Consider the following 26,145-nt stretch of genomic DNA (forward strand, 5'->3'; position numbering starts at 1 on the left):
TTTGACGCTGTTAAACGTCTCGTAGGTGCATCAGCGAGCCACCTTCTTATCCGCGGTAAACCTCTTGGCTTCCTTGCAAAACTCACTTCAAAGATCCTTTCCTTTCATCTCAGTGAGGCTCCAGCAAAATAGCTGTGTCAGTAAAGAGCTTCAAGGATGGAGCCGGCGGCAAGCCGCTGGACTTGACAATGACGGCAGAATGGATGATGCAGCACCAAACCTTTATACTTTGTGAGAGAATATCAAGGCTGTTGGTAAAATGTGTTATGTAAAATGTAAATCAAGACCGTGAGCGGAGAGATGATTCCACTCAAATGTGAATGAATGGAAGGAAGGACTGTGTCTCCAACGGTCACAAAAAAGAGCGCGTGAAAGAGCAGCATTAATTCAGTAGCTGCACAATGAGGCATAAAGAGACAGTTCTGCATATTCATGAATATTTTCCAATCTTTCCCCATCCTCCACCTCTCTGTCTCTGCAAAGCAAACACCTCCTCCCCAACCCACTTCCTCCCCATTCTTACCCACAATGCTCTTGGCCGTGGATACGTAACACTCATTCATTCCCTACTGAGCCATTGTTAACTGTACTCCATAACTCCGCGGCCATTTAAATTGAGTGTATGTTCAGTGTATTTGCAGTGGATCAGCCATTTCGGTCGTACACAGAGCCTGATAAGAAAAGTAAATCAATCAACATTTGGTCACGGATGCGCCTGAGCAGACATGCACAGCAGACCCAAATAATATGCAGCTGCTTGGCACACGCACATACACACGCAAGCGCACGCACACATACACATGCTCACACTGACCAATGAAGCGCGTCGTAGCCTGCGGCTCATGGGCTTGTCAAAGGGTGGGCTGTTCATGGCAAACTTCTCTAAGTAGCCCTCCGGTAGCCTTATATCAGCTGGGAGAGACAGACGTTTGTTTATGTCCTGAAACACAGAGAGAAGACAAACAGACAGACAGCATTTTGTGAGTGTAGCAGAGAACGATCAACATACAGTAAACAAAATATTTTAAGTTGCTTGTGACGTCTGATTTTATGGCTTGTTAGGGTTAAGGCTGCCATAAAACAGCAGCTCTTTGAAAAATTAAGATGGGATGTTGTCCATCCATCTGTTATCCAAAACGCATTTGGAGAAAAATCAACAACAATTTAACTATTGTATGAAAGCCTGTGACCACGCTCGTAACTGAAAACCTATTTATTGCGAATCATCTTTCTCCATGAAATGAATGGAAATGCCATTAAATGGTTGCAGGCTCCCCAAAAAAGAACCAAACTGTTTGGAAAGTGGTTTTAATAACGCTTGCGCTCATCAATATTGACATAATTAAATCTGTGACATGCGGTGACATTCATGACTGGAGGGGCACTGACTCCTCTGGAGTCATACATGAACCGAAAAGAGAATATTTTTCGCATCTGACCTTAATTAAGGCATTTAAATATTCTTCAATCAGTTCCGCACTGTTCAACAATGTGATATAAATGCGATATCAATTGGTCATACCTTTACATTTAATGTTATGAATGCCTGAAGTGTCTGCATCATAACTGCATGACTGATGTTTCTGACAAACCAATGCATGTCAATCTGGAAAGAATTCAACGAGTTACATTATGAAGAGGTTGGCCGGCTTGGTCTACCGGTCCGCAACCACACAAGGCATCGTCGAGTGGTTATATATCGCTGTGCGACGAGTGTCACGCTTTTTCTACGCATTTTGCCAATGGAGCTCAGCACTGGCATCTGCTGGCAGCGCGACACTGTACTTTCTGGGCTCCACGATGCACTTTCACTCACTTTTCTGGCCAATCAGAAAGACTAATATGTCACACACATTCATTAAATATCTTAAACAGACTGTTGAATGTCAGCATGTGGAGTATAAGTGTGATAAAACATGTAGTGTATATTCGCAATATGAAAAGAAATAGCATGTTCCTGTAACTGCCTCAATGAATGCGTGCGTAGTCGCTTAAGGCACTTCGGGCACAATACTTCAAGCAGCCTCTCTTCCCTTCTCGCTCATGTGTTGGGACAGAACATGTGCAAATTCGGTGGTTTTAATGATGAAATTATTGACATTATTACATTACAGTTATTTTGTCGATGAGGGAAAGACTCTTCCTCCCCTGCCAGCAAGTCTCTGAATTCAATAGTACGTAAAGAATGACATAGCCTTTTGATAGTGATGGTCAAATAAAGTTTCATGAAGCACTTGTGATACTTCTTAACTCCAAAAGATGCAACTTTTGGTTAAAAGATGCAGTGCAACATTTCAATTGCACAGGCCTTTATTTTCAAACCAAAAGCACCAGCGGGAGGAGTAAAAAAATATCACAAGTGCTTCACAAAGCTTCATTTTCCCATAGATAGCCTCTGACACATGTTTTTGATTCATTTCAATGATCATTGCGGTGCTCCTTTTGGTGTGTGCACATTGGCCATCTTGGTTTAACAACTAACTCAGTAAGATGCAGTAATCGTAGCCATTTATTCATGAAGGACGAAGAATATATACCTGTGAGTAATGTTATATTCGCTGTATATTCCAGTGGCAGCTGCTGGTCATTCAAATGAGGGGTATTTCGGCTCCACCTCAGACAGATCATCTAATCATCATGCAAGAATCAGAGCATTCGGGCCAGCTCACTGCCCCATAGAACTCCAGAGATGATGAGCCTCCGATGAGCGGAATAAAGCCCAGCATTTATCTAATGACTGTACAGCCGTGCAGTGGCACAACCCACTCTTCAAAGCAGTAGATGCTCAGCGTGCGACTATGTAAAAGAGCCACGGGTTTGGACAAGAAGGAAGTCATGTCAGTTCCCTTTGACAAGTAGCCGATTCTGAACAAAAGGTATTCTAGCGCATATTTAGTCAATGAAATGTACAGCCAGCAGTACACATTTCACATTTTTTTCCTCGTTCAGGGGGCGTGGATTTTAGGCAAAGCTGAGATTCAATTGCGGTTTCAGAGCAATCACCACTGATATATACTGGATGTGTTGCACCACCATTTGTGTTCAATATCCATTACTTAAAAGGGCAACAACAATGGCATTTGTTATCCTCTCAATGGTGATTTAATTGTTTGTTACCATTGAGCTAAACAGACTTTAAGACCAAACTACATGATTGTTTAAAATAAACAATATTGACAGCATTGCTTTGGCAAGTCAAAGCAAAACAAATGACCGAATGACTCGCATCTCGAAAAATATTGAAGTCAAGTCACTTGTGCCTTACGGCACCATCGTACAACACAAATTATGACATTTAGAAAATGCATAACCATTTCAGGATAGTATTTGTACAGGACAACTTGTCTCCACGCTGTCTCCAAATGATGTCATGCTGTTGATAATTCACATCAACAAGCATTGTATGTTGGCATTGTTTGCAAGCAAGCATTTGGCTGGGGTGCCTTACTGCTCACTAACGTTGTCATCAAAGCCAGCGAAGTGAAAGCGACAGCTGAGTAGAGTGGCCTCAAAGCGGCCTTGGAAGGCTCCAGGCCCAGTGCATTCTGGTTGTTGGAGGCTTTCTACAATTTCAGATCCCTTTGATCTATTTCATTATCTCAAATTGATACGAAAACTATATCTAGTGCTCACCCTCGATTTGTGGCAGTTCAGCAAAATCAGTGCCACGGATACCATCATCATTACGGCTGTGAATGGCATTCATGCGTCGTCATAAAGGTTTGAGATCAATTTTCCAACTACGCTTCTGGCGAAGTGACAAAGTTCCAGACGTCATCTGGAATACATCTGTCTGGTCTCTTTGTGGCTTTCCTCTCATCATCACTTTTTTTCTTCTTCTAAGTGAAGCAGGCTTCTGTTGTGTTAAAATCTGATTACCAAATGTGATCACTTTGTATGAAACATTCTGAATGGGCGTTCAAATGGCTCAGCTATACCTGAAATGTTTCTTTGCGTTGTGTTTACATATGCTATTCTAGAGCATATCTCCGGAGAATATTTTAACCAAATAAGTGCATCAACTTGGAAACGAATATCTTAGCAATTCTGCATGAAACCATTTTTCCATTATATACAACTCCTATGTGGTATACATGTAGGATGTGTGAACTGGTTGGGTGCTGATCACACGTTGTTTCCATGGTAGCAGGGCTGGCTGGGTGGCATAGTCCCACAGTTGTTGTCTATTTGTGTGCACGAAGATGAAAGCGCAAAGGGGTTTGTAGCTTTTGCTTACTGGCTAGCATAATTACAAGCTGGGCACAACCACCACATGAGCAAACGGACTCCCATGTTGCGACATCAGGCATTCTTCTGCAGACTAAACCCGAACGCAGAAGGAACAAATGAGCCTTAAACGCATCCGCTGACAGGCTTTGACCCGAGTCATTCAGTTTAAAAAAAGCAAAACACGAAGCGTAAACACAACAAACACATGACTGTGATATAAGCCTCCGCGGAAATACCCTTGAAATGCCACATAGTGCTTTGAATTGCAGCAAATAAAGGCACGCATTCTTGGGAGAGTAAAAATGGACACTGGCTCACAAAAGAACAGCGCTCATGCCCCTTTTACTCACTGCTAGTGAGTGATGAAAGATCCCCGCGTGATCATGCTTGCCCCCATACTCACGATGCAGAACAGCTCCAGTAGCTCCCTCATTGTCCTCCTTAAACTTGTCTTTCTAGTATGCACTCACACACGCGCGGGTTGCCCCTTGCACATCTCGCTGCTGCCACATGACTGCACGCACAGAGTGAGCGAGACCACTGTGCCATCCACATGCTCAGCGAGAGAGAGGGTGGGGAGGAGAGAGGGGTTGGTCAGGACAAAAAGAGGAGGCAAGGGAGGGAGCCAGTAGGAGGAGAGGAGAGAGGAATGGACAGATTCCTGAGAGGAGGAAGGCACATTGGGGGATGGGGGAATAGAAGGGGCGAAGTGAGAGCGGACATTGTTTTTCTTCCTCTCTTGTTGCCATCTTGGCCCTCATCTTGCCTTATCCCTTTTCATCCCATGGTTCGTTGGGTCAACTGCTTCGCATATCGATCGGCCTTTCTCCGAATTGTTAGTTCACTATTCATTCTTTTTTTCCTAACTATTTCCTGCCCTAAGCGTTTTGGTTTTTTTTCTCCCTCTCTGCAGCCCTCCTCCTCTTGCTCTCTCTGGTAAACATGGTCTAAATTAGTCTTTGCCACTGTTCACAGAAGGCAAGGCAGCAGCGGCATGTGCGTCCAGAGGCATTTCCCACAATACTGCTGGGCTCATCAGTCTCCAGCTTCTTTTCATAGGCACACCGAGACGCACGGTCTGACCACACGACGTTCGCACAAACAGAGAAACAGCAAAGCAAGGCACCTAATTCTGTCTACAGCCAACAGGTATACTTTCACTTACAACTGAGATGGCTCAGCATGATCAAGAAAAAAAATCCTATGTGTGTGTTATGTTGTTGCACTCTGTGTGCCTAATACATGGCATCATATACTCAACACTAACCCCAATCCAAACACAAGACCCATATAAAAAAAATGCCCCTCCATAAAATGTCTCTTCAATCAGGGGTTGGGCTTAGAGCCATTAGTTAATCGCAAATCTTAATTCCTCATTTTAATTCATACATTTTATCCAATCCTATCCTGTCAACTTCGTTTGGGCAAGGCAGAAACACCTCACATTATAACGGTCAACTGCAAATTGTAATCAGAGATGTGTCCCTCAATGTATTGTTGATGCAAATATTTTTTTCAAGTTTCTGACATTCATTTTTTGTTTTTCAGTTCGACCTATAAAACTTACACAATACGGGTTTTACCATGTGTTGTAATGTGTGTCATAGCTATCTATGACGTTTAAGAAAACCATTCCAGCTGTTGCTGAAACAATCTTTGAATTTGTAAATTACAAATGTGTTACTATTATTTTATTTGTTAAATTATTATTATGAACAGGATGTACTCATGAAAAAAACAGGGCAGATTCAGAATCAGGGCCAAAAAAACAATCTAGCATAACTTGCTTGCATATCTGATTAAAAAAAAACAAACAAACAAGTAAAACATTTTTCAACCAACATTACGTTATTGCAGACCATCGCAAACTGCAACCGCAGCTTCTATTCTCTATACTGCTGGTCCTTATTAGGGTTGCAGGTGAGACACCAGCACATATAGACAGCTCAACTAAACTTGTTTTATGGAAAACAAACACAAACACTCACATACGGACAATTGGGACTTCACCGAGGAGCTATGTTTTTCAAATGTGGGAGAAAGCAGGAGTACCCGAATAAAGCAGGCAAGCAGAGGGAGAATTAGCAAATTCCACATTCAACGATCACCCACTTTATTCTTAAAAACATTTTGAGAAACATTTTCCGCACAAGGGTCGTGGGGCATGCCGGAGCTTATCCCAGCTGACTTGGGGCAGTAGGCGGGGAACTGGTTGCCAGTCAATCGCAGGGCACACGTAGGCGAACAACCATTTGCACTCACAATCACAGCTAGGGACAATTTGGAGTGTTCCATTAATCTGTCATGCTTGTTTTTGGAATGTGAGAGGAAACCGGAGCACCTGGAGAAAACCCACGCAGGCATGAGAACATGCAAAGTCCACACAGGAAGGCCGGAGCCAGAATCGAACCGTGCAACTCTGCACTGTGAGGCTGACGTGCTATAACCAGTCGACCACTGGGCCGCCGCTGTCTGTACCAACCACCAACCATCTAACCATCTGTAAATATGCAAATTTTTATTCAAATAGGTTTACATACACCCCTTTTATGTAAATGTATTGTTGTCATTGCATGTGTATGTTCACAATCAAAATAAATTTAACCGCTTTGGGCAGCAGTGATGAACAGGATGGCAGATGGCGCTTATCTACTTTGTGATTCCACTTGGGGTTTGATGGCAATGTGGGTTTTGGTACAGACAGCCATTAAATAGTCTGTTTTATGTACTAACACAGTGGGGGTGCACATCTGTTTGGTGGTGAAACTCGTCTATCCCACAACCAAGATGTAATCCGGCGTGAAGAGGAAGCCCATCGCTGACTCCCAATGGAAGCAGTGGGAGCAGGTGAGCCATTGAAAATGAAGCCATATTTTCCCAGGTTTTCCTTCAAGAAAAGTCTCATTTTGAAATGTTTTTCAAAAAAATAATAATCTGAGAGGGTTATAATGACTACAGTATATTCACTTGATAACCTCTTACCAGTAGGTGTAGCTTTTACCCTCCAATCACACATTAGTTTTTCGTCACTGTATTTTACAACTGCTCACAAAAACAGGGCAGTGTCCTGAAATCATTAACTCTATGCAAGCAGTTACATTGAATCACTTCAGGCATTCACCAGACATGTGCCAGATCCACTCGTCGTCTATAACACCGGATTTCCTGTACCTCATTCGAGATGCGTCGATGGTGGTTGTTTCTCATACGGACTCTTACAGGACTCTGGACCTCATCGGAAGATGTTCCGGAAGCCTGGTCACTCTCGCCATCTGAGCCCATCTTCACATTCTCATGGACGATACCTTCAAAAGGCAATTTGTAAAAGTTTTCAGTGCAAGTCAAACTGTTGTTTTAGAATAAGCTTTTTAGTAATCTGGTTGTCAGAAAATGGAGTGCATTGCGGCCAAGTGAGTATAAATTTCCGTTTCTGAGATGAGGAGATCAGAGATCGATATTACCCTGAATGCAATGGGAGCTTTCTCATCTTCGCCTGCTGCCCCACACCCGCCCCAGAGCCCCCTTCTGAATCCATCTGATTAATTAATCACGTAGCAGACAGGGCTGCCTCCTCCAGAGTGGAGTACATTAGTAAATGTGTGTGTGTGTGTGTATGTGTATATGTGTGTGTGTGTGTGTGTGTGTGTGTGTGTGTGTGTGTGTGTGTGTGTGTGTGTGTGTGTGTGTGTGTGCGTGTGTGTGTGTGTGTGCGTGTGTGTGTGGAGGGGGTGCTCTGTCTTGAAGATCTGTGATGTTAAAACCTCTACAGGTGCTGAGATGTGCAACACAACATGCAGATGTGCATGTCTGTTGTGATAAGGGCTTTGTATGCTGAAAAGCCCAAGGTTTAAGCTACAAAAGCCCAAAGTTTAGACTACAGTCTACTTAGAACATTTTAAACAATGCACGAACAGGGATCAGAGCAGGGGTATACCGCGCGCGCGCGCCACAAAAGGTCCACCAGCCAATCCAATCTGCCCGGCAGGGATTAAACACATTAACTGCAATTTTTCAATAAAATGAACTGTCATTGCTATTTTTGTCCACTGGAGGCGGCAGCAATGACCATTTACAGTATATAAAGTTCTGAAATTGGCTGTTAGGCGGCATGGTAGTCGACTGGTTAGCACATCAATCTCACAATGCAGAGGTGCAGGGTTCGATTGTAGGTCTTCCTACGTGGAGTTTTCATGTTCTCGCTGTACCCGTGCGGGTTTTCGCCAGGTACTTCGGTTTTCTCCCACATTCCAAAAACATGCATGGGAGGTTAACCGAAGACCGTAAATTGTCCCTAAATGTGGTTGGTTTTTTTGTCTCTGTGTGCCCTGCGACTGGCTGGCAACCAGTTCAGGGCATGCCCAGCCGACTGCCCGAAGACGGCTGGGATAGGCTCCAGCACGCCGCACGGTCCTTGTGAGGAAAAAGCGGATCGGAAAATGGATAAATGAATTGACTGTTAATCAGGATTTGATGCCTGATACTGAATTGTGAAGGCAAAATGATGACAAGTTTCAGGAGAAAAGTACCGGTAAGTCTGTGTTGTGCCACTTGTGCACTGTGAATAATCTCGAAAATGAATACAACCTGAAGAAATATTTGAAGGGATTGGATATTGCAAAATATCAGCCAACAGTTTAACTTCAAAACAGGTTGGTTTAGTTATATGACCCATGAGCGCACTGCCACAACTTGTATTTGTATTTTAAAATTTACAGCTGCATCCGCTTTCTGCAAAGTTCTCACTATAGCTTGTATGGTGTTTAAGTTAACATGATTTCCAGATGGATGTGGTCAACATTATTGAAATTGCATTCGATTTTATTGAAAATTTTCAGATTGCTCAGGTGATTGCAACATAATATTAAATACAACTTTTTTCCCAAATTGTAATTATTTTCATTTCCCTCCCTAAAAAGGGGGGGGGGGGTGGTGGGCGTCTTTGGCATTTTCATTATTTGTAACTTATTTGGCCACAAAGTTACTGATCCGGGCCACTTGAGATCAAATTGGGATGAAGTAAAATGAGTTTGACAGCCCTGGACTAGAGTGAGAAAGAGGCAATGAGAGGGAGGATAATGTCAGTGGCGAGTTAAAGGGATGTGGAAAAGAAAATAAGGTCTGCAACATATCGGCCATGAAACAGATTGACGGCAAGACAGCTCAAGTGATTTGTTAGGGTTAGCTGTGCAGTGGGATGACATCCGAGGGGCTTTCTGGCCATTTCAGGCGTGTGGTCATGTCAGGAATAGATGTTGCATACATGTATACTGCATAAAGCCCCAAGTGAATGCTAACAAGCCATTTAAAATGCCATAGACTGCTGCAGTGTTCTTTAGCAATGGATGTTTGAAAATGAATGTTGGAGCAGCACATGAACACAGATAACAATACTCAGAGAAAGATATTCTTTATCCTCGGTGAATAACTACTGATATGGTACTTGATACTTTGGCTTACAGAGTTGTTGTGATGTCACCATGTAATGTTTGGTTATACTGCCCCCAGGTGGCCAAGATGCGCACACCAGAAGGTGCAGCAACGTATGCACTGAAATGGAGCAACAACAAAAAAATTTGGCCAAAACGGTTTTATTTTTAAGTTCTATGTATTCATGTAATTCCTGTCTGTTTTCTCAGAGTTCAATATTTTAGTGCTGATTTTATTGATATTTTTTTTAAACCTCATGATGTGGTCACAGAATGAATCAAACTCGTATCTCAAGGCGCCACTGTTTGTAGGAAAAACAATTCGTTCCAAAAAGACTTTTATGAATAAAAATGGTTGGACATAATTAAAACACCAAGTATGAGTAACACCGTCCGTCTTTTTATTGAATTTCTTTCCTCAAACCTGTGTTCTGCTCATAGCTACACATCAAGCAAAAGTCCTGTTACAAACGCCTGTCAACTCTGTCGCGGTTTGCTATTATTTAATCGATGTACTGTATTCTTCTCCAAATGGACTAAAAGCATGGGACAGGATATGCTTACAGAATTGAATTTCTTCGGAAAGCCGAGTAGCCAGTATTAATATCAGGCATTAGCTCTCACCACCTCAGTGGTGAAACATTAAACTCAAGTTAACTGACACCCCTGAGAGAGAAGACATTTATCCCGGATATCTGACCAATGACACACACGCACATGAGCACAGACACATTAAAAGGGGAAGCGCCAGATACTTAGTAATCACATTACTTTGTGGGTTACAGGCTTTTTGTCACGTATCCAGAAGTGTCGGGTTGTGTTTGTGTAAACAGTCAAGTGATGTGGGTCAATGAGATAAGCCATCTTATTGAGAAGGAAAATTCCACAACTTGCGTCCCAAAGCACCACGAGAGATAATGGGTGTGTCGCCTCTGAAACTAGCAGAGAGTAAATGTCAGTCGAACCTGCTGGCTGCCCGTGTGTGGTCTGAATGGCGTCCTGCAGGCTGTTGACATCCCGCTATGGTAATATGTGTGCGGGCTTCTTATGAAACCATCGTTATGTCAAACAACACAGGCCCGGGCTTCTTGGTTGATCGAGGGTACCCTGGTAGAATGCGGAGTCACTGACCACATTGAAACCATTAGCATGTTATTACCATACTTTGAACCAAATCATCCGTTGCAGAAACTCTGTTTCTGAAAGTGATTTTAAGCTTCGGACAGAATAGCCTCTAAATTTAGAGTGTACAATAGAGCTGCTGCAGTCATTGTGCTGACAACTAAATGAGCTTTTAAAATATTCAAAAGAAGAAGTTATAACTTGCGGCTACACTGTCCGGAAGCAGCCTACTTTCGCCTACATGGTAATAATATTTTGGAGGTGACCGATTCAAGGTAAAGAATACAGGACAAAGTGATCCATAACCATGCTTCCTCAAATTACACAAATCTCGTTAAATCAGTTTCAAGAAATCAGAAGTATGATCATGCTGGAGGACAATTATATTGAGTTAGATTTTATGCTGATTAAAACAAAAATTGGCATTGCTGATTCCAAAATTGCTGTCATTTGTTCCCAGCAGCAGCTCCATTTTTTCTCTACACAGTTTACCAAATAAGCAAAATTCCACTGATTAGCTCTACTATGAACTGATTCGCTAATTCAGATTGGACTCATCTAAAGCTACTTGGCAACTTGTTTGTGCGGTCACTACAGAGACAGCGAGTGTGGTGAGAGAAGTGTGAGTGTGAAGCTACCAGTACTGTATGTCATTACGATCAAACAGAAAGCGAACAGAAAAGGAAATAAGAGGATTAGTGCTGGCTTTTCATAACCACAGGCATACAGTTATAAGCTGTATTTTGTTTTATGCCATTTATTATTACGTTTTCAAAGCTTGTAACTATTCCATCTTAGCGTTTTATTTACATAAGTACACATTAATTTCATACTTTTTAGGGAAACGGGGATTCTGTCACTCAAAAAACTTCACGCGATAAAGAAAAATTGACATCACTTAAGGATTCCGGACCCAAAAATGTGTTAAAAAGAGCCGTCAGACTCAACCTCTTGGGATACCATCTAGGCCTCATATTACAAATCAGGAATTCCAAGAACTGTGGTCACCGAATCATCCTCCCATTAGAGGAGAGCAAATCAATAATAGAAGCGATGGCACTCACCAATACGGCTTCCCGGTGGACGGCATGAGTCAAGCACACGCAGCATTCGGAAGGGGGACATCCTCAATGGTGGCTCTCTCTCCCCCATTCTGATGTCCACCATCCGAGGGTCTTCCACCCGAGTACCACTTGCTGGACAACCTTTGGGGTTGCTTGACACATCCATTGCAAGTACAAAAGGAAGGTCCCACCCAAAAACTTGAGTCCAGATCCGGTGAACGTCTCACCCAAAAACTGTGTCCAATCGTCCCCAAATTCCAATTTTTCAGGATGCTCAGGACTTCCAGGTGAGGTGTGAAGTAAAGAACATTTTTGGGAGGGTGGAGGCTGGGGGAGCCAGATAAAGTGAGCGGTCCTCTTGGGATGCAACAACTCCCACAGCAACTACTGTATTCCACTTTACTAGTTGCACCCGTTGACACTCCCTTTGATGCTTCCCTCCTTTTCCCTGCAGTCACTCTGGCTGCTGACTAAGGAAGGTCAAACAGTACAAACAGGCGAAATGCTGCAGAGACAGTCCGAAAAACAACATCAGCGCAAGAAACATGACAGGTGATTTTCCCTCCGAACTGCAAAGTCATCTTGACGGGAGACTTTCGTGTTTCATAACTGTGTGGCCGGCTCTTCTCCTAACACCCAGATGGCTTTATCATCGGCACCATCCCAATGTCCAGCTCTTCTTCGTTCCTCTTTTGTCACGTTTCTCTGCCTCGTCCTCTTCTATTCATCGCAGCACTCTAGTCAGCCTCTCCCTCTTTCCACTCCCCTCGCTTGATGTTTTCCTCCTCGCCTCTGGCGCCCTATCAGTGCTTTCAGTGTTGTTAGTCATCCAGCTCCCTCCCTTCACCTTGCCAATACCCTCCTCCCTCTCGAGTGATACCAATCTTTGGCTCACTCTCTCTCTCTTGCGTCTGCCTGCGTCCAATCAGTCTGGGTCCAAAAAGCAGTATCATTTTTTTCCCCTGCATGATCAGGCTCTTTATTGCAGCCCCTCTGCGTCATTATTTAATTTGCATTGTCTTTACATTATCTTTGCAGTGCAGAAATTAAATCACTTTGGAATTGGCATTTTTGCCCCTGATCTTTACTCCATTATCATCTTTCCGCATCCATCGTTTTCTTCAAATCCTCCCTGGTGGACCTGAATTATAATCCATTATCAATGGGCGTCCACGTACACATAGACACCCAGCCTGACGTGCGCCATTGCGCCTACAGATATTGTGTGAGCCTGTAACAATGGCATAGCAGTCAATACAAACAATGAGCAAAAACGGGTATCCTAATATTCAGGATAATGAGAAGACGACACATAGAGGAAGGATCAAGAGGCTTGATTTCAACATATGGTTACACAGCATAGGTATAAGTTGGTAAGAAAATTGACCGGCCAGGTTTTCACTGAACCTAAGAACAAGGACCGACAGTACTGCTTTATCAGAGAACGAGCGAGGCCTAGGACAACTTGTTCATATAATGGTGCCACAGCATTGTCCTGGGCATTTTATCGCCAGTACTTTTACGATTTACTACTAAAACCAAGTTCAGCCTTGAGAATGTGATGGGTCTTTTAACTTTGCTATTTTGCATTTTAATGATAAGTTTTTAACCAACCACAAAAGTAGTTACATTTGTTTACCTTGGTGATAAGCAGAGAATCGACAAAAGGGCTCTTGCTGTGTGCTTTGTGAATGATTTGTTCAAATGAACGAATCATTTGAATGTGTAGACTGAATGGAATCCCGACTAAAACGGATTGCTTCCTTTCACAGTTCAGATCAACTCAGCTGCATTACGTGCTCCATAAATGTGGGTGAATGATGGCTGGTGAGGGGAAGGAACGAACACGACTCATGATTCATCACTCTGGGTATGACCATAGCCCCCCGATTCTGCCCAGAGTGCTTCGATCACAGCAAATGAATGATATCTATCACCCTGACCGATTCTCCTTCAGTGACCTCCTCCATTGCTCCAAGCTAATGACGAATGTTGAGGCACTACCACATGAAAACAGACACATATACTGTCTCTGTCCACTCCCCTCTTCCTCTTTTTTTTTTTAATAAACTACACATAAATAAGAAGTGGAAGTGAGAGTCACCAGTGCAGCATCTGTGGGATGGGAGCAGGATTTTGGGGGTGAAAGATTTGAAATACATATAAAACCATTTTTATGTCATATGTATATGTAATAATTGTGATTTTTAATATCCCTGCCTTTTTTGTGTACACTATTTGGTAAATGCTATTTACTTGGTATTTATTTATTTATTTGTTTATTGGTATTATTTATTTGGTATTTGCTAGACGTACCAAGAACTAAACTGAGGCTCAGAGGGGATCGAGCCTTTTCTGTTGCTGGTCCATCTCTCTGGAATGACCTCCCACTGAACATTCGGCAAGCCTCCTCGCTGCCCATCTTTAAAGCCCTCCTCAAAACTCACTTGTATTCTTTGGCGTTTGACTCAGCATGACTTAGATTTGCTCTTGATTTTACTGCTTGGTGCTTTCTACCGCCTTATTACTTATTACTTATTACTGATTCGTCTTACTGTTTATTGTATATGTTAAATCGCTCCATGTACAGCACTTTGTATGCAGCGATGGCTGTTTGAAAGTGCTCTATAAATACTGTTGACTTGACTTGACTTGACTTGAATGCTGCAGAATCAAAGAGCACTCACATTCACAATGCATTGATTGTTCCTGAGAGAGTAACAGAAACAAAAACAATTGTATTTTTCTATTTCCAACCACTGGTGATAACCAACATTTTCAGTGTAATTACTGACAATAATGTGCAGTCCTGCATCCTTGAACCACAGACTGTCTAAAAGTCAACGTCAATAAAGTCAAGCTATCATCACCAAAGTGTGACATGCACACAAGTCAAAAAGCTATTTTGGTTTTTCGGCATTGACTTCGACCCTACGGTCCGTTTTCGACACAGTACATCCCAATTTAGATGAGAGACATGGTATACCCCCAATATACCATTTAGACTCACATTCACACTTATGGGCAACTCCCAGTCTTCAATGACCTTAACATGAATGTTTTTGGAAGGTGTGGAGAAATCAGTGACGGGAGTGTAAACTAGACACAGAAAGGCCACACGCTCCACCAAGCCCATTAGAACTTCGAGTCACTACATTGCTTGTCTATTTTTACAATAAATACCACAACCTGCCTCCAGTCAAGAGAAATGATTAAAAAAAAATACAAATCAAAGAGCATCTCATCCCAGAGGACGAGAGCATGCCGAAAGTGGCTTACAGGGCAATTTTGAGTATGGTAATTACCAGTATCTCTGCATCTGTGGAATCTCATGATTTAAATCACTGGGTCTACAGGGTATACTGTAGGTTCCATATGTGCGGGTCCTGGATGCTTAAAGCCCTTCCTGTAGTTGTAATTGGAACTATTCCACAATACAAGGCTTTTTCTTGAGATACTTTTCCGAATATGCTTTCAACGTTTATTCATTTATTCATTATTTGAGGCGCTTATCCTCACGAGGGTTGTGGGCGTGCTAGAGCCTATCCCAGTGATCTTTGGGCAGTAGGCGGAGTACACCCTGAACTGGTTGCCAGCCAATCTCAGGGCACACATAGACAACTACTCACACTCACAAGTCACAACCACACCTAAGGACAATTTAGTGTTCCATTAACCTACCATGAATGTTTTTGGAATGTGAGAAACCTGAGTATCCAGAGAAAAACCCACGCAAGCTTCAACATCTCCTTCAAATTCTGTTTACATTTATATTACACTCCCTCAAGGAGAAATTGAACTTTCAGTCTGCTGTATGTAATTGTGTTTTCACAACACAAAGAACCAAACCACACACATGCAGGCATGCAAGCAGAAACATTACAGTGAAAGGGGCAAGGAAACCCTCGGGGGATGGGGACGGTGCCTTGCTCAGGATTAACTGGTTAATACCGTAATTTACATGAATTCCTCAAGAGTGGTTGATTATTTATTTATTATTTTCATTCATTCATTCATTCATTCATCTTCCGAGCCGCTTGATCCTCACAAGGGTCGCAGGGGTGCTGGAGCCTATCCCAGCTGTCTTCGGGCAGTAGGCGGGGGACACCCTGAATCGGTTGCCAGCCAATCGCAGGGCACACAGAAACGTACAACCATTCGCACCCACACTCACACCTAGGGACAATTTAGAGCGTCCAATCAGTCTGCCACGCATGTTTTTGGAATGTGGGAGGAAACCGGAGCACCCGGAGAAAACCCACGCAGGCCCGGGGAGAACATGCAAACTCCACACAGGGAGGCCGGAGCTGGAATCGAACCCGGTACCTCTGCACTGTGAAGCCGACGTGCTAACCACTGGACTACCGGGCCGCCCTATTTATTATTTCACTTCTTTAAATCATGCATGAAATTTAATAAGTCTTATTTCCAGTCTTCAACACACTCTTAATATTACTGCTGAAAATGATCTGGCATTTCTGTGAGTCCACTTTTCAGTCACACACTCAAGACTGCCAAGTCATCCCCTATAAATCATTACTGACCTTCTTCCTGCAATATCAGTCCCATCTATCTTGCACCAGGTAACGCCGTTATCATTTTGTTAGAGCTGCAGGTACATTCACTCAATCCTGCATAGTAGGTAAATTGTTTTTAAGTGTGTCTTTCAAGGTTATTGTGTAGTGTAGCAACTAATGTTTAACACAAACAAGACAGTGGTCTAAAAACAGTCAGTTATTATAAGTGTGGATGTAGTTTTGTTTAGCAGGCGCCTTGGATAACTTGGCTAATTTTGTGTCTAACATAGTGTTGAGCAGTCAACAAATACATTTGCATTATACTTTCTGTTAAACTGTACGTATAATTGTAGCTTGAAGGTGATTTGTGAATTGCCAATGCTCCTTTTTATTGCCCACTGACACGTTTCTTGTAGCTTTGATTGTGTCTTCTTTTTTTTGCACCATCACACCATCTTTGCTGCCCAAATCGATCAACGTGTTCCCATGTTTTCATGAAAACGTTTACGGTTGAAACTTCATTTTTTTCCCCATTGTGTAAAGTATATATATATTCCTGAGCCAATCCTATGCTGACACCAAGCCTTTAACATGCATACTGTCAACATGGAATCGAGTTTACTCAAGCCTGAAGAAAGCACTAAGGATATCTTACAATTAATTTTCTCGTCCCTTTTATGAAACTATTAACTAAATAAGAAGAATGCTTCCCTTTGCACAAAAAAAAACAAACAATCACTTTGATTGGGATTAATTGTTTTGTATAACTCTGAATAATCACCATGAGAGAAAAATGCTGATTACACCCCAAGCATTTGCTGGCCTTAATAATAAAATCACTAAAGAAAGGCTTACAAGAGACTCAATGCTATTGTTGTTAAATCCAGTCTGCAGTGAACGGCGTCAATGCAAGCAAACGGATGTGCCGGGAGCGGTGGGAAATAAAGACATCAGTTAATGCAGTGCTAATGCAGTAAATCCTACGCAGAGGCAAGGTCATGTTGGACACATGGAGAAATGTAAGCGTTTCATTCTGCCCCATACGTCTTTCATATGGAAGTTAACTGACATTTAAAGATTGGACCAGACAAAAAATGTCAGACATTCTGTGTAACTGGCAAGAAAGCAGACATTGCAGCATCTTTGAAATAAGCAGGCAGTTTCAATAGTATCCTTTTTACTCAGTCAGAGACTAGGGTTAACGATTTTTTACTTAAGATTCGGCAACATACCAAATCCATTCAAAGCGCTCTGGCTGCAGGCCAAAACAACAGTATACATACAGTCAAAGCCATAACCCCACAGTGGGGCACACTTGCATATGTGAAAAGTATACCGTGTACTTAGATTTGTACTCATATAAAACAAGTTAGCAAATGACTGAAAGAAGACTGACATCTTTTTAGTGCAGCAGGAAAGTGAGATTGCATCAGTTTCGCTCTTTAAGGCTGACAACGTGCTCTGACTGTCGAATGGCAAAGTGAGTCAGCGAGAACAACCGGTGGATACACAGGCACACGCACACACACACACACCTCATCGGTTTTAATAATAGAGCAGCATTAGTTCTGGCGACTGCATCATACGAGATCCTTGGCTTTGCTGCCAGAGATTTCACAGAATGACGTCACTTGGTGCACAACCGTTCTGCACTTGCAGATCCCTTCTGTTGACTTCTCAATTCGGTACTGGGTGATAAAGCAACACACACCAAATTAGCTGCATTCTCCCTCTTAGATTCCAATATTGTATTCGCCAGAATGAATGAACATGGCAATGACAAGTTATTACTTTGATGGAGCCTACATCTGCAACATTTGAGATTTTTCTTTAATTACCGGTACAGTGAATGTGCTTTTACTTTTGAACTTTTAGATGTATTTATGTTGTAAGGACTAAAACAATCAGTTGGGTCATTTTCATACAATGTTATCAGTCGTGGTAAAGGTATAAACTGAATATCATTTTCAATTACATTTCATTTAATTATTATTTGGATTATTGGCAGTTGTTATACTTCAAAAGCCATGATTGATTATTGGACAAAACTTCGTTGTAAATATTTTCCATTTTTAATGCCAAAATATTTTTACTGTTATGTGTCGCAAATGCATTTTCATGGTTTGTTTATTTTTTTTTGTCAAAGCTTACATTTTTGGATATACAAGACTTTTCTCCTATTTATCATGATTACCGTACTCACAAGCTGCTAATATCTTCACCACTATACAATTTTGTAATTAATTGGTCCACCACTGTTTGCTCTGTCAATAGTTTCAATCAACATTACTTTGGCAAAATGTAAGTCGTTATCTTTAGTCGGGTTTACAGTACATGGAGACTTTCGACTGAGGATCTCTATTGAACTGTTTACGTGGAACATCATCAATTCTGATCTGGCGTTGGTATGTACCACTACATTTGATCACACCAGCCATTTCACAGCTGTGTGACATACAGATTGATGTAAACATCTTGTGATCTGTCAAGCATGACTCTTTTGGAGACAGACATATTAAAATAGTGGTTTAATTTTAAAAAACTAAAAATCACCAGTGCTATTAATTGGAAAATGACCCAGTTACATTTTTTTTCCTTATAGGAACCATTCTATTCATTGGCATAATCTCTGCTTGCACAAGACTATCTTGGATAAATTGCATATTGCTGCAGTCACTGTGCAACTCACTTAGGACTCAAGGGGCACGCAGAATACAGCTAATATGATTTCACTGTGGATGGAACACTCTGATATCACTGATGCTCTTCCATATTCATCTGCACTCGTCATCCCCCTTCTTTACTGCTTAAAGTCATTTAAATCAGTTCTTCTCACCATCTCCACAATCCTCTTTTCCCTCCTTCGGTTCTGCCCTTTCATTGCTCGCATCTTGGCCCTTCTGTCCCACTGCATCATTGAGACCCACAAAAGCAATAAAGGAACAAACTACAGGTTCCATTTTATAGTTCAGACTGACAGAAGGGAGAAAAAAGTGGCTGTGTGAGTGGTCAGTGTGTGTTTGTGTATGTTGGATTAAGGGCATTACAGTTTTATCTTTCCACATTCACAGTAAACACTGGACAGCCAAGTAAAGCGAGTTTTATTCCTGCAGAACACCCACATTCGCCCCCCCCCAAAAAAAAGAAAGCACATGCCAGCATTTATGACAACTGTAGATTGAAACTTCACTGTGCTTGAATTTAGAGACAGTGCCAAATCTATACAAATTGAGGACAATAACGATGGCTTGTATAGGCAATTTCATGACAGTAATCTCCAGATGCAGTGAAAAAATTGCTCCCAACAGGCAGCAAGCAGTTCAGGTGTATCAGTGCAATTGGATTCGGTGCTAGGAAGTGCTATAATATTCTTCTCATTATATTTCCGCCAACTTATCTCTTGGCAAAAAAATTCAAATGGCGATGCCTTGAAATGGAAGTGACCCAATGTGCATGAACTGATTTATGACTTATTCAAAACATTTTGAAATTGACTTGCGAGTAAAAACTTGAGATCTGAATGCTCTATGCGGGTCGTAAACTCAGGTCACTTCACAAAAAGTTGTCAATATAGACATTAATTCTTCAAGGGAGGCTTCAAGCTGTGTCTTGCAAGTCCCTGTTAATGTTTGTTGTCAAACTAAATCTAAAACAAAGAGAATGGCCCCAACACTTATGAGGGCACGGGGGGCAAAGGGGCCGGGGCAAAGTGAACTGGGCAGCGGCCAAAGGCGCGGACCTTGGCTGTCCGATCCCCGGCAGCAGAACCAAGTTCGAGGGACATGGAATGTCAGCTCTCTTGCTTGGAAGGAGCCTGAGCTGGTGTGTGAGGCAGAGAAGTTCTGACTTGACATCGTCTGACTCTCCTCCACACACAGCCTGGACTCTGGTACCAGTTCTCTTGAGTGGGAATGGACTCTCTTCCACTCTGAAGTTGCCCATTTGAGAGGCGCAGGCAGGTGTGGGCATACTCATTGCCCCCCAGCTCAGTGCCTGTACATAGGAGTTCACACCGGTGGACAAGAGGGTAGCCTCCCTCCACCTAATGGTGGAGGGATGGGTCCTGACTGTTGTTTGTGCCTATGTGCCATCCAGCAGTTCAGAGTACACACCCTTTCTGAAGTGCTTGGAGGGTGTGCTGGAGAGTGCTCCCTCTGGAGACTTCCTCGTTCTGCTGGGGAACTTCAATACTCACGTGGGCAATGACAGTAAGACCTGGAAGGGCATAATTGGGTTAAATGGCTCCAACGATCAGAATTCGAGTGGTGCTTTTTCTTATTGGACTTCTGTGCTCGTCAAGGACTGTCCATAATAAACACCATGTTCAAACATAAGGGTGTCCATGTGTTGACTTGCAACCAGGACACCCTTGGCCGCAGCTTGATGATTGACTTTGTGGTCGTATCATCAGATTTGTGGTCATGTGTTTTGGACACTTGGATGAAGAGAGGGACGGAGCTGTCAACTGATCACTACCTGGTGGTGAGTTCGCTCTTATAGTGGAGTCTTGTCCTGGTTGACACGCCTCTGCAACATCGCATGGTTAACGGGGAGAGTGCCTCTGGACTGGCATACAGGGGTGGTGGTCCCTTTTTTTACTTGGTGGACCTTAGGGTGTTTTCTGCCGACAGATGGATCACACTCCTCAGCCTTCCTGGTAAGGTCTATTCAGGAGTGCTGTAGAGGTAGATCCATGGGGAGGTCAAGTCTATGATTCAGGAGGAGCAGTGTGGTTTTCGTCCCAACCGCGGAACTGTGGACCAGCTGTCCAGCCTTGGCAGGGTCCTCGAGGGTGCATGAGAGTTCGCCCAATCAGTCTAGATATGATTTGTGGACTTGGAGGCATTCAACTATGTTCCTCAGGGAGTTCCGTAGCGGGTGCTTCGGGAGTATGGAGTGCCAAACCAGGGTACCGGGTTTTCTGGCCCTACACCACCCAACTATGGGTCATGACTGAAAGAAGATCTTGGATACAATCGGCCGAAATGAGTTTCCTATGCAGGCTGCTCTACTTATGAGATAAGGTGAGAAGCTCGGTCATTCAGGGGGGTGCTTGGAGTCGAGCCACTTCTCCTCCACATCGAGAAGAGCCAGATGAGGTGGCTCTGGCATCTGACTAAGATGCCTCCTCACGCAGGAGAGACTATGTCACCCAGTTGGCCTGGGAACGCCTTGGGATCCCCTCGGATGAGCTGGAAGAAGCGACTGGGAGACGGATATCTGGGCTTCCCTGTTTAAGCTTTTGCCTCTGCGATCTGACCCCGGTAGAAGTAAGCGGTAGAAAATGGATGTATGGACAGTTACCAGCATGATTGTTTCTCTTAACCAACTGAAACCAATACAGCCTCATGTGCATTATTGGCTGTGCAGTCACAATGTAAGCAAACCATAGTATCAATAAGTACTTTTTACTCTGTGTGTGTGTGTGTGTGTGGACGCGCGCGTGTACCCAGAGATCCAGTCCTGTAGAGGCTTAAATAGGCTCTGTCTCTTTCCAGCCCCACACCGGGCTCTCTGCGCAGGGCAGTGTGGCCTAGATGACCGGCATACTGACGCAGGAAGGAAGGAGCACTGTGGGAGGCAGGATGAATGCCGCTCACTACCATCAGCTCTGAAGCACACCATTGCAGAGGAGCAGCCAGAGTGAGAGAGAAAAGGAAGAAAGAGAGCAAGAAAAGGTGAGAAACAAGCCATTAAAAGACAAAGAAGACAAAGAGAAGGACAAAGGAAAGGGAACAGTTGCGGGAGAGGAGCTTCACAATCAAGAAACAACATGGGATTTTGAAAAAGACAAAAAGGGAAATGCAGAAGATCAAACTGGCATTTTGGAAGAACACTTTGGGATAGGATGTACACGTGGAAGATAATAGCTACTTGGGAGGTATATATTCAGGAGTGCACATAAGCAGTGCGCAAGTGTCCTGAAAATAGTCACATGCGCAAGATTAAATTGCATTTGCGTTCCAAGCATATTGCAGCCACACATCAGTGATTAGCAGCCACAACAATTGCTTCCTAAGGTTAACTTCAGAATAAAAGTCAACAAACGCATCAATGTCCATTGACAGTATGAATTGTGAGGCTTCTATTATTAAGTTGTTGTCGCTTTGTAGAGTATGAACGAACGTTATGGTGGCCAGCTTGACTTGAGCAGCGTGAATGGAATCAGTGGCGGTGGTGGACGTGGCGACAGCCACCCAAGGCTACCACGGACGGACGGGTCCGTCATCTCAGTGTTGTTGCACCGCGTCTTTGAGGGTCCGTCAAAATACATGAAAATGGTCGGTGATTCCAAAAAAAAAAAAAGATCTGGCTGCCTTTAACTATGCCACATCAGCCAGCGATCTCAACTTTTCTCACATAACAGGTCATAAGTGGGCAATTAATTTTTTGAAGCCGCCATTTGGAAGAACTGAAAGGAGAGCCACATCAAAATGATGCATCTGCATATATTAAAATGAAATTACTATTTAATAAACATTCCCACAGAAAACATACAGATGCCAGTGTCCACATTTTAAAAATTGAGCACAAACCGCTGCAGTATTCGCTGTTCTTATGGCTACCAAATCATTACCAGGGCAAAGTCCTCTCTTCCCTCCACTGTGCAGGAAATAAGGTTACTGCTAACATGAGGTTGTTACTAACCCGAGGACCACAGTTGGTGATAGTGCTATTAATATTTTTCAAAAATAGTTGCTAGAATAGTCAGAGAAGTCACATGTGACAATATATTTAAGTTGGCAACACTGAAACCAAGTGGCTGTTCATGTTCGTTTGCACTGCTAACACACATGTGCATCGAAACAAAAGCAGAACATACTTTAGTTTGACATTTTGGTTTGACTTCCGAAAGGCTACAAAGACAGGCCGGATGGGGCCAGCATGCTCTACTTTGCCCAGATGTGTTGTACATCTTCATATTATCTATATCCATGAGGTAGGTGGGTAAGGGAAAAAAATAAGAGCACTAAACAACCGCTGGTGCTCATCTGAGAACCACACCAACATTTTTATGTGCACCCTTGCATATATCTATTGGAATAGTATTGAGCAAAAGGATGATGAAACTGAGAAGTACAGTGACAAAGGAAACATGCACATCAAAACATTTGCAGGATCATGCCCAAGAGGCAAAGGTAGAACTAAAAAATGGATAGAATGATTAGAATAGCGACTGTAAGATACACCAAGATAGAAATAACTCACATTTATGTGGGGGAAAATGTCATGTCTGCGCAATTTTCATCATGATTAAAAAATTATTGTGTGTGCATTAGGCCACGTGACACAGCTCCTGTTTTATTTTTAAATAATCCCTAATTTCTTCCACCCCACCACTGTACATTCAGGTTTAGCATTTAGCCTGAAATCCACACAATTTTCTCAGACCCCCCATTCAGAGATCCAAATCTCCAAGAAAAAGGCGGGGGATCAAGGCCAGAAAAAGCCTCCAAGTTGCCGCGGATTAGCACTTTGAGTAAGCTTGGAGGAATGCTTCACCACTCATTCTCTTTCGCTGGATCAAGCAAAATGGGTGTGCAGGTGGGGTGACAGGAAGAAAGATGGGAACTAGACGATGTAGTACACTGGTCAAAATTTAACGGCTGCCCATCATCTACGTCACTTCGTCCACCCGACTGCCTTTCTCCTCAGTGCCTCCGTTGCTCCCTGGAATGCTGACTGAAAATAACATAGGCTATCGAGACATAAGACTGCTAGAAGAAATATGAAAGGGGGGGTGTTAAATTAATGTGGTGACGGTGAAACTATAATGCTCTATCTGTAGCCACCAAGTTGGGTATGAACAAATTGGAGCACGGCTATCATTTGCCTGAAATACAGACAAACTAAGTGCACACACAATGAATGAATGAATGAATAAGTGCACACTGAGACGTAACTCCTTGTTTTATTAATTTCTCAGAGTGTGAGGAAAGACAAAGAGAAACATTCCTTCACTCTCACCTGGTTTATGTTGGGAGCCAGATTATGGCTGAATACACACACACACACACACACTCACGCGCACACACGTACACAGACACGCACTACCTCACGTGAGGCAGTTGAGATGACACAAGTCCAGTCCTTCAAAATGCCCAGCAGATGGCAACACTGAGAATCACAATGTCTCTCCTTCAGCTTCAAATTTAGAGAGCACAATTTGTGAGTGAATAAAACACGCTGTTCCTTTCAATCCAAGTCCAAGACAAATGAACATTGAAAAGGTGGCAATGAAGGTGAGGGATGACGGCTGTCGTGAAACGTGAAAAGCTCAGATTAGGTCTTGCATGTTGATGGTTTGTGAAATGAGAAATGCATGCGGACACATGACCAATAAAAAGGTACAACACTGTTATAATTGCATGTTCACTTTCACCAAGGTTTTATTTGCTTTTGTATGTGTTGAAAAGGCTCCTGAGTGGTGACTTACGAGGAAAGTAAGAATAAAGGGCATGTTTCCAGCAAGAGCAGTTCAGTGCTCTTGCTTCGGATCTGTCAATTTGTGTGAAAGTTTTGCACTCTGCTGTAAGACAATTTCACATCCATCCATCAAGTTTTATTTGTCTTATCATCACAAAACATGTGCTGAAAAGAAAGAATTTAAAACGCACTTGGACAAAGCACACACAGCAATCGCCATCCCATCTATACAACCTATAATAGAAACTTTCAACCAACCACTTGGTGCCCAGACCTTGGCAAGATGAACTGGACCGCTTGGTAGAAGGGTGTGTGTGTGTGTGTGTGTGTGTCTCACCCTTATCCCTGACTGTTGATGACTCATCCAAAGCCATCTGCTCCGCCAGTTCAGACAGGGAATCATCAACAGGTCGAGCACTGCGTAAAGACATGGACAGCCTCCGTTTGATGATCTTCATCCGGTCCATGTTCTCAGGTGCAACACCAGCACCCGGAGGCCTGAGGAGAGACAAACATCATCATGCCATAGTCATGCCTACTGTGCTCATTAATTAAAACCGCCATATAGCCACTTGTCACCATTGTACAGTAAATATACAGCAATGCAGTCTCTGTACATTTTCAGCAGTCATTTGGGCTCCCGATGATTGTGTTTGGTTGTTCAGCATGAGTTCCCTATTGTTATGTATCCCAAGTGCAAATATAGCAGGTTAAAAAGCACAGGGTGGCAGAGAGAGACAACCCCACTGACATAAAAATAACAAAGAAATACAGCAACAAATGAAAAGGGCATCCAGCCTATGACTAACCCTTGCACCACCACTTACGGAGCCCCCCAAGTTGACATGGTTGGGAAAAAAAAGTGAATGAAAAAAAAGTGAGCTCTCACAAAGTTACAGAAAGGTTTGCGGGATCCCTTGAAAGTTTTTGTGTGTCCATTCCGAGCAAATGCTGTCAAATACTGTAGCTCGGTTTGAACGAAATCTGTATACAGTATGTGTGTGAACTTCAGATGTATTGTCCGTTCGTCACATATGCCGCTGTTGTGAAAGCGCTATATAAATCAGCATGTATTGTATATGTGATTGTTTTGATGTCGTGCCATCTTCACATTCTACTGCAGTATCTCTAACTTGAGGGTGTGGGTGGCTTTAAAGCATATGGCTTTGCCTTGGCGAGTGACGTGGATGTCAGCGAACGAGTGTGGCGTCAACTGGCTGTTAACTGGTTAACCCATTAACCACCTAGTAAAGTACACTGCGTGAGTTGTGGCCATGAGCAGCTCGTGAAAGAATGTGTCCGTTCCGTGTCCATTTTCTTATCATTAAGGGCACTGGTTGCTCTGTGTGTCTGACAACT

General features: G+C 43.0%; 1 protein-coding gene across 8 annotated transcripts in view; it reads right to left on the minus strand.

The window, feature by feature from the left end:
* The window catches only part of LOC127595604 (cyclin-dependent kinase 17-like), a 45,667-nt gene that overhangs the window by 13,794 nt on the left and 5,728 nt on the right, over positions 1-26,145 (minus strand). For 4 of the 8 annotated variants that reach the window (XM_052057226.1, XM_052057225.1, XM_052057228.1 and 1 more), the window contains exons 2-5: positions 25,124-25,284; positions 21,809-21,970; positions 7,402-7,535; positions 815-940 (exon numbers count right to left, since the gene is read on the minus strand). In XM_052057226.1, coding sequence (XP_051913186.1) covers positions 815-940; positions 7,402-7,535; positions 21,809-21,970; positions 25,124-25,253 — 552 coding nt within the window. In that variant the 5' untranslated portion in view covers positions 25,254-25,284. Of the gene's footprint in view, positions 1-814; positions 941-4,633; positions 4,803-7,401; positions 7,536-11,842; positions 12,692-21,808; positions 21,971-25,123; positions 25,285-26,145 lie in introns of those variants that run through there. The other 4 variants (XM_052057231.1, XM_052057232.1, XM_052057230.1 and 1 more) reach the window with 3 other exon arrangements.

Source organism: Hippocampus zosterae, chromosome 2, assembly GCF_025434085.1.
Source record: "Hippocampus zosterae strain Florida chromosome 2, ASM2543408v3, whole genome shotgun sequence".
Lineage (NCBI taxonomy): Eukaryota > Metazoa > Chordata > Actinopteri > Syngnathiformes > Syngnathidae > Hippocampus > Hippocampus zosterae.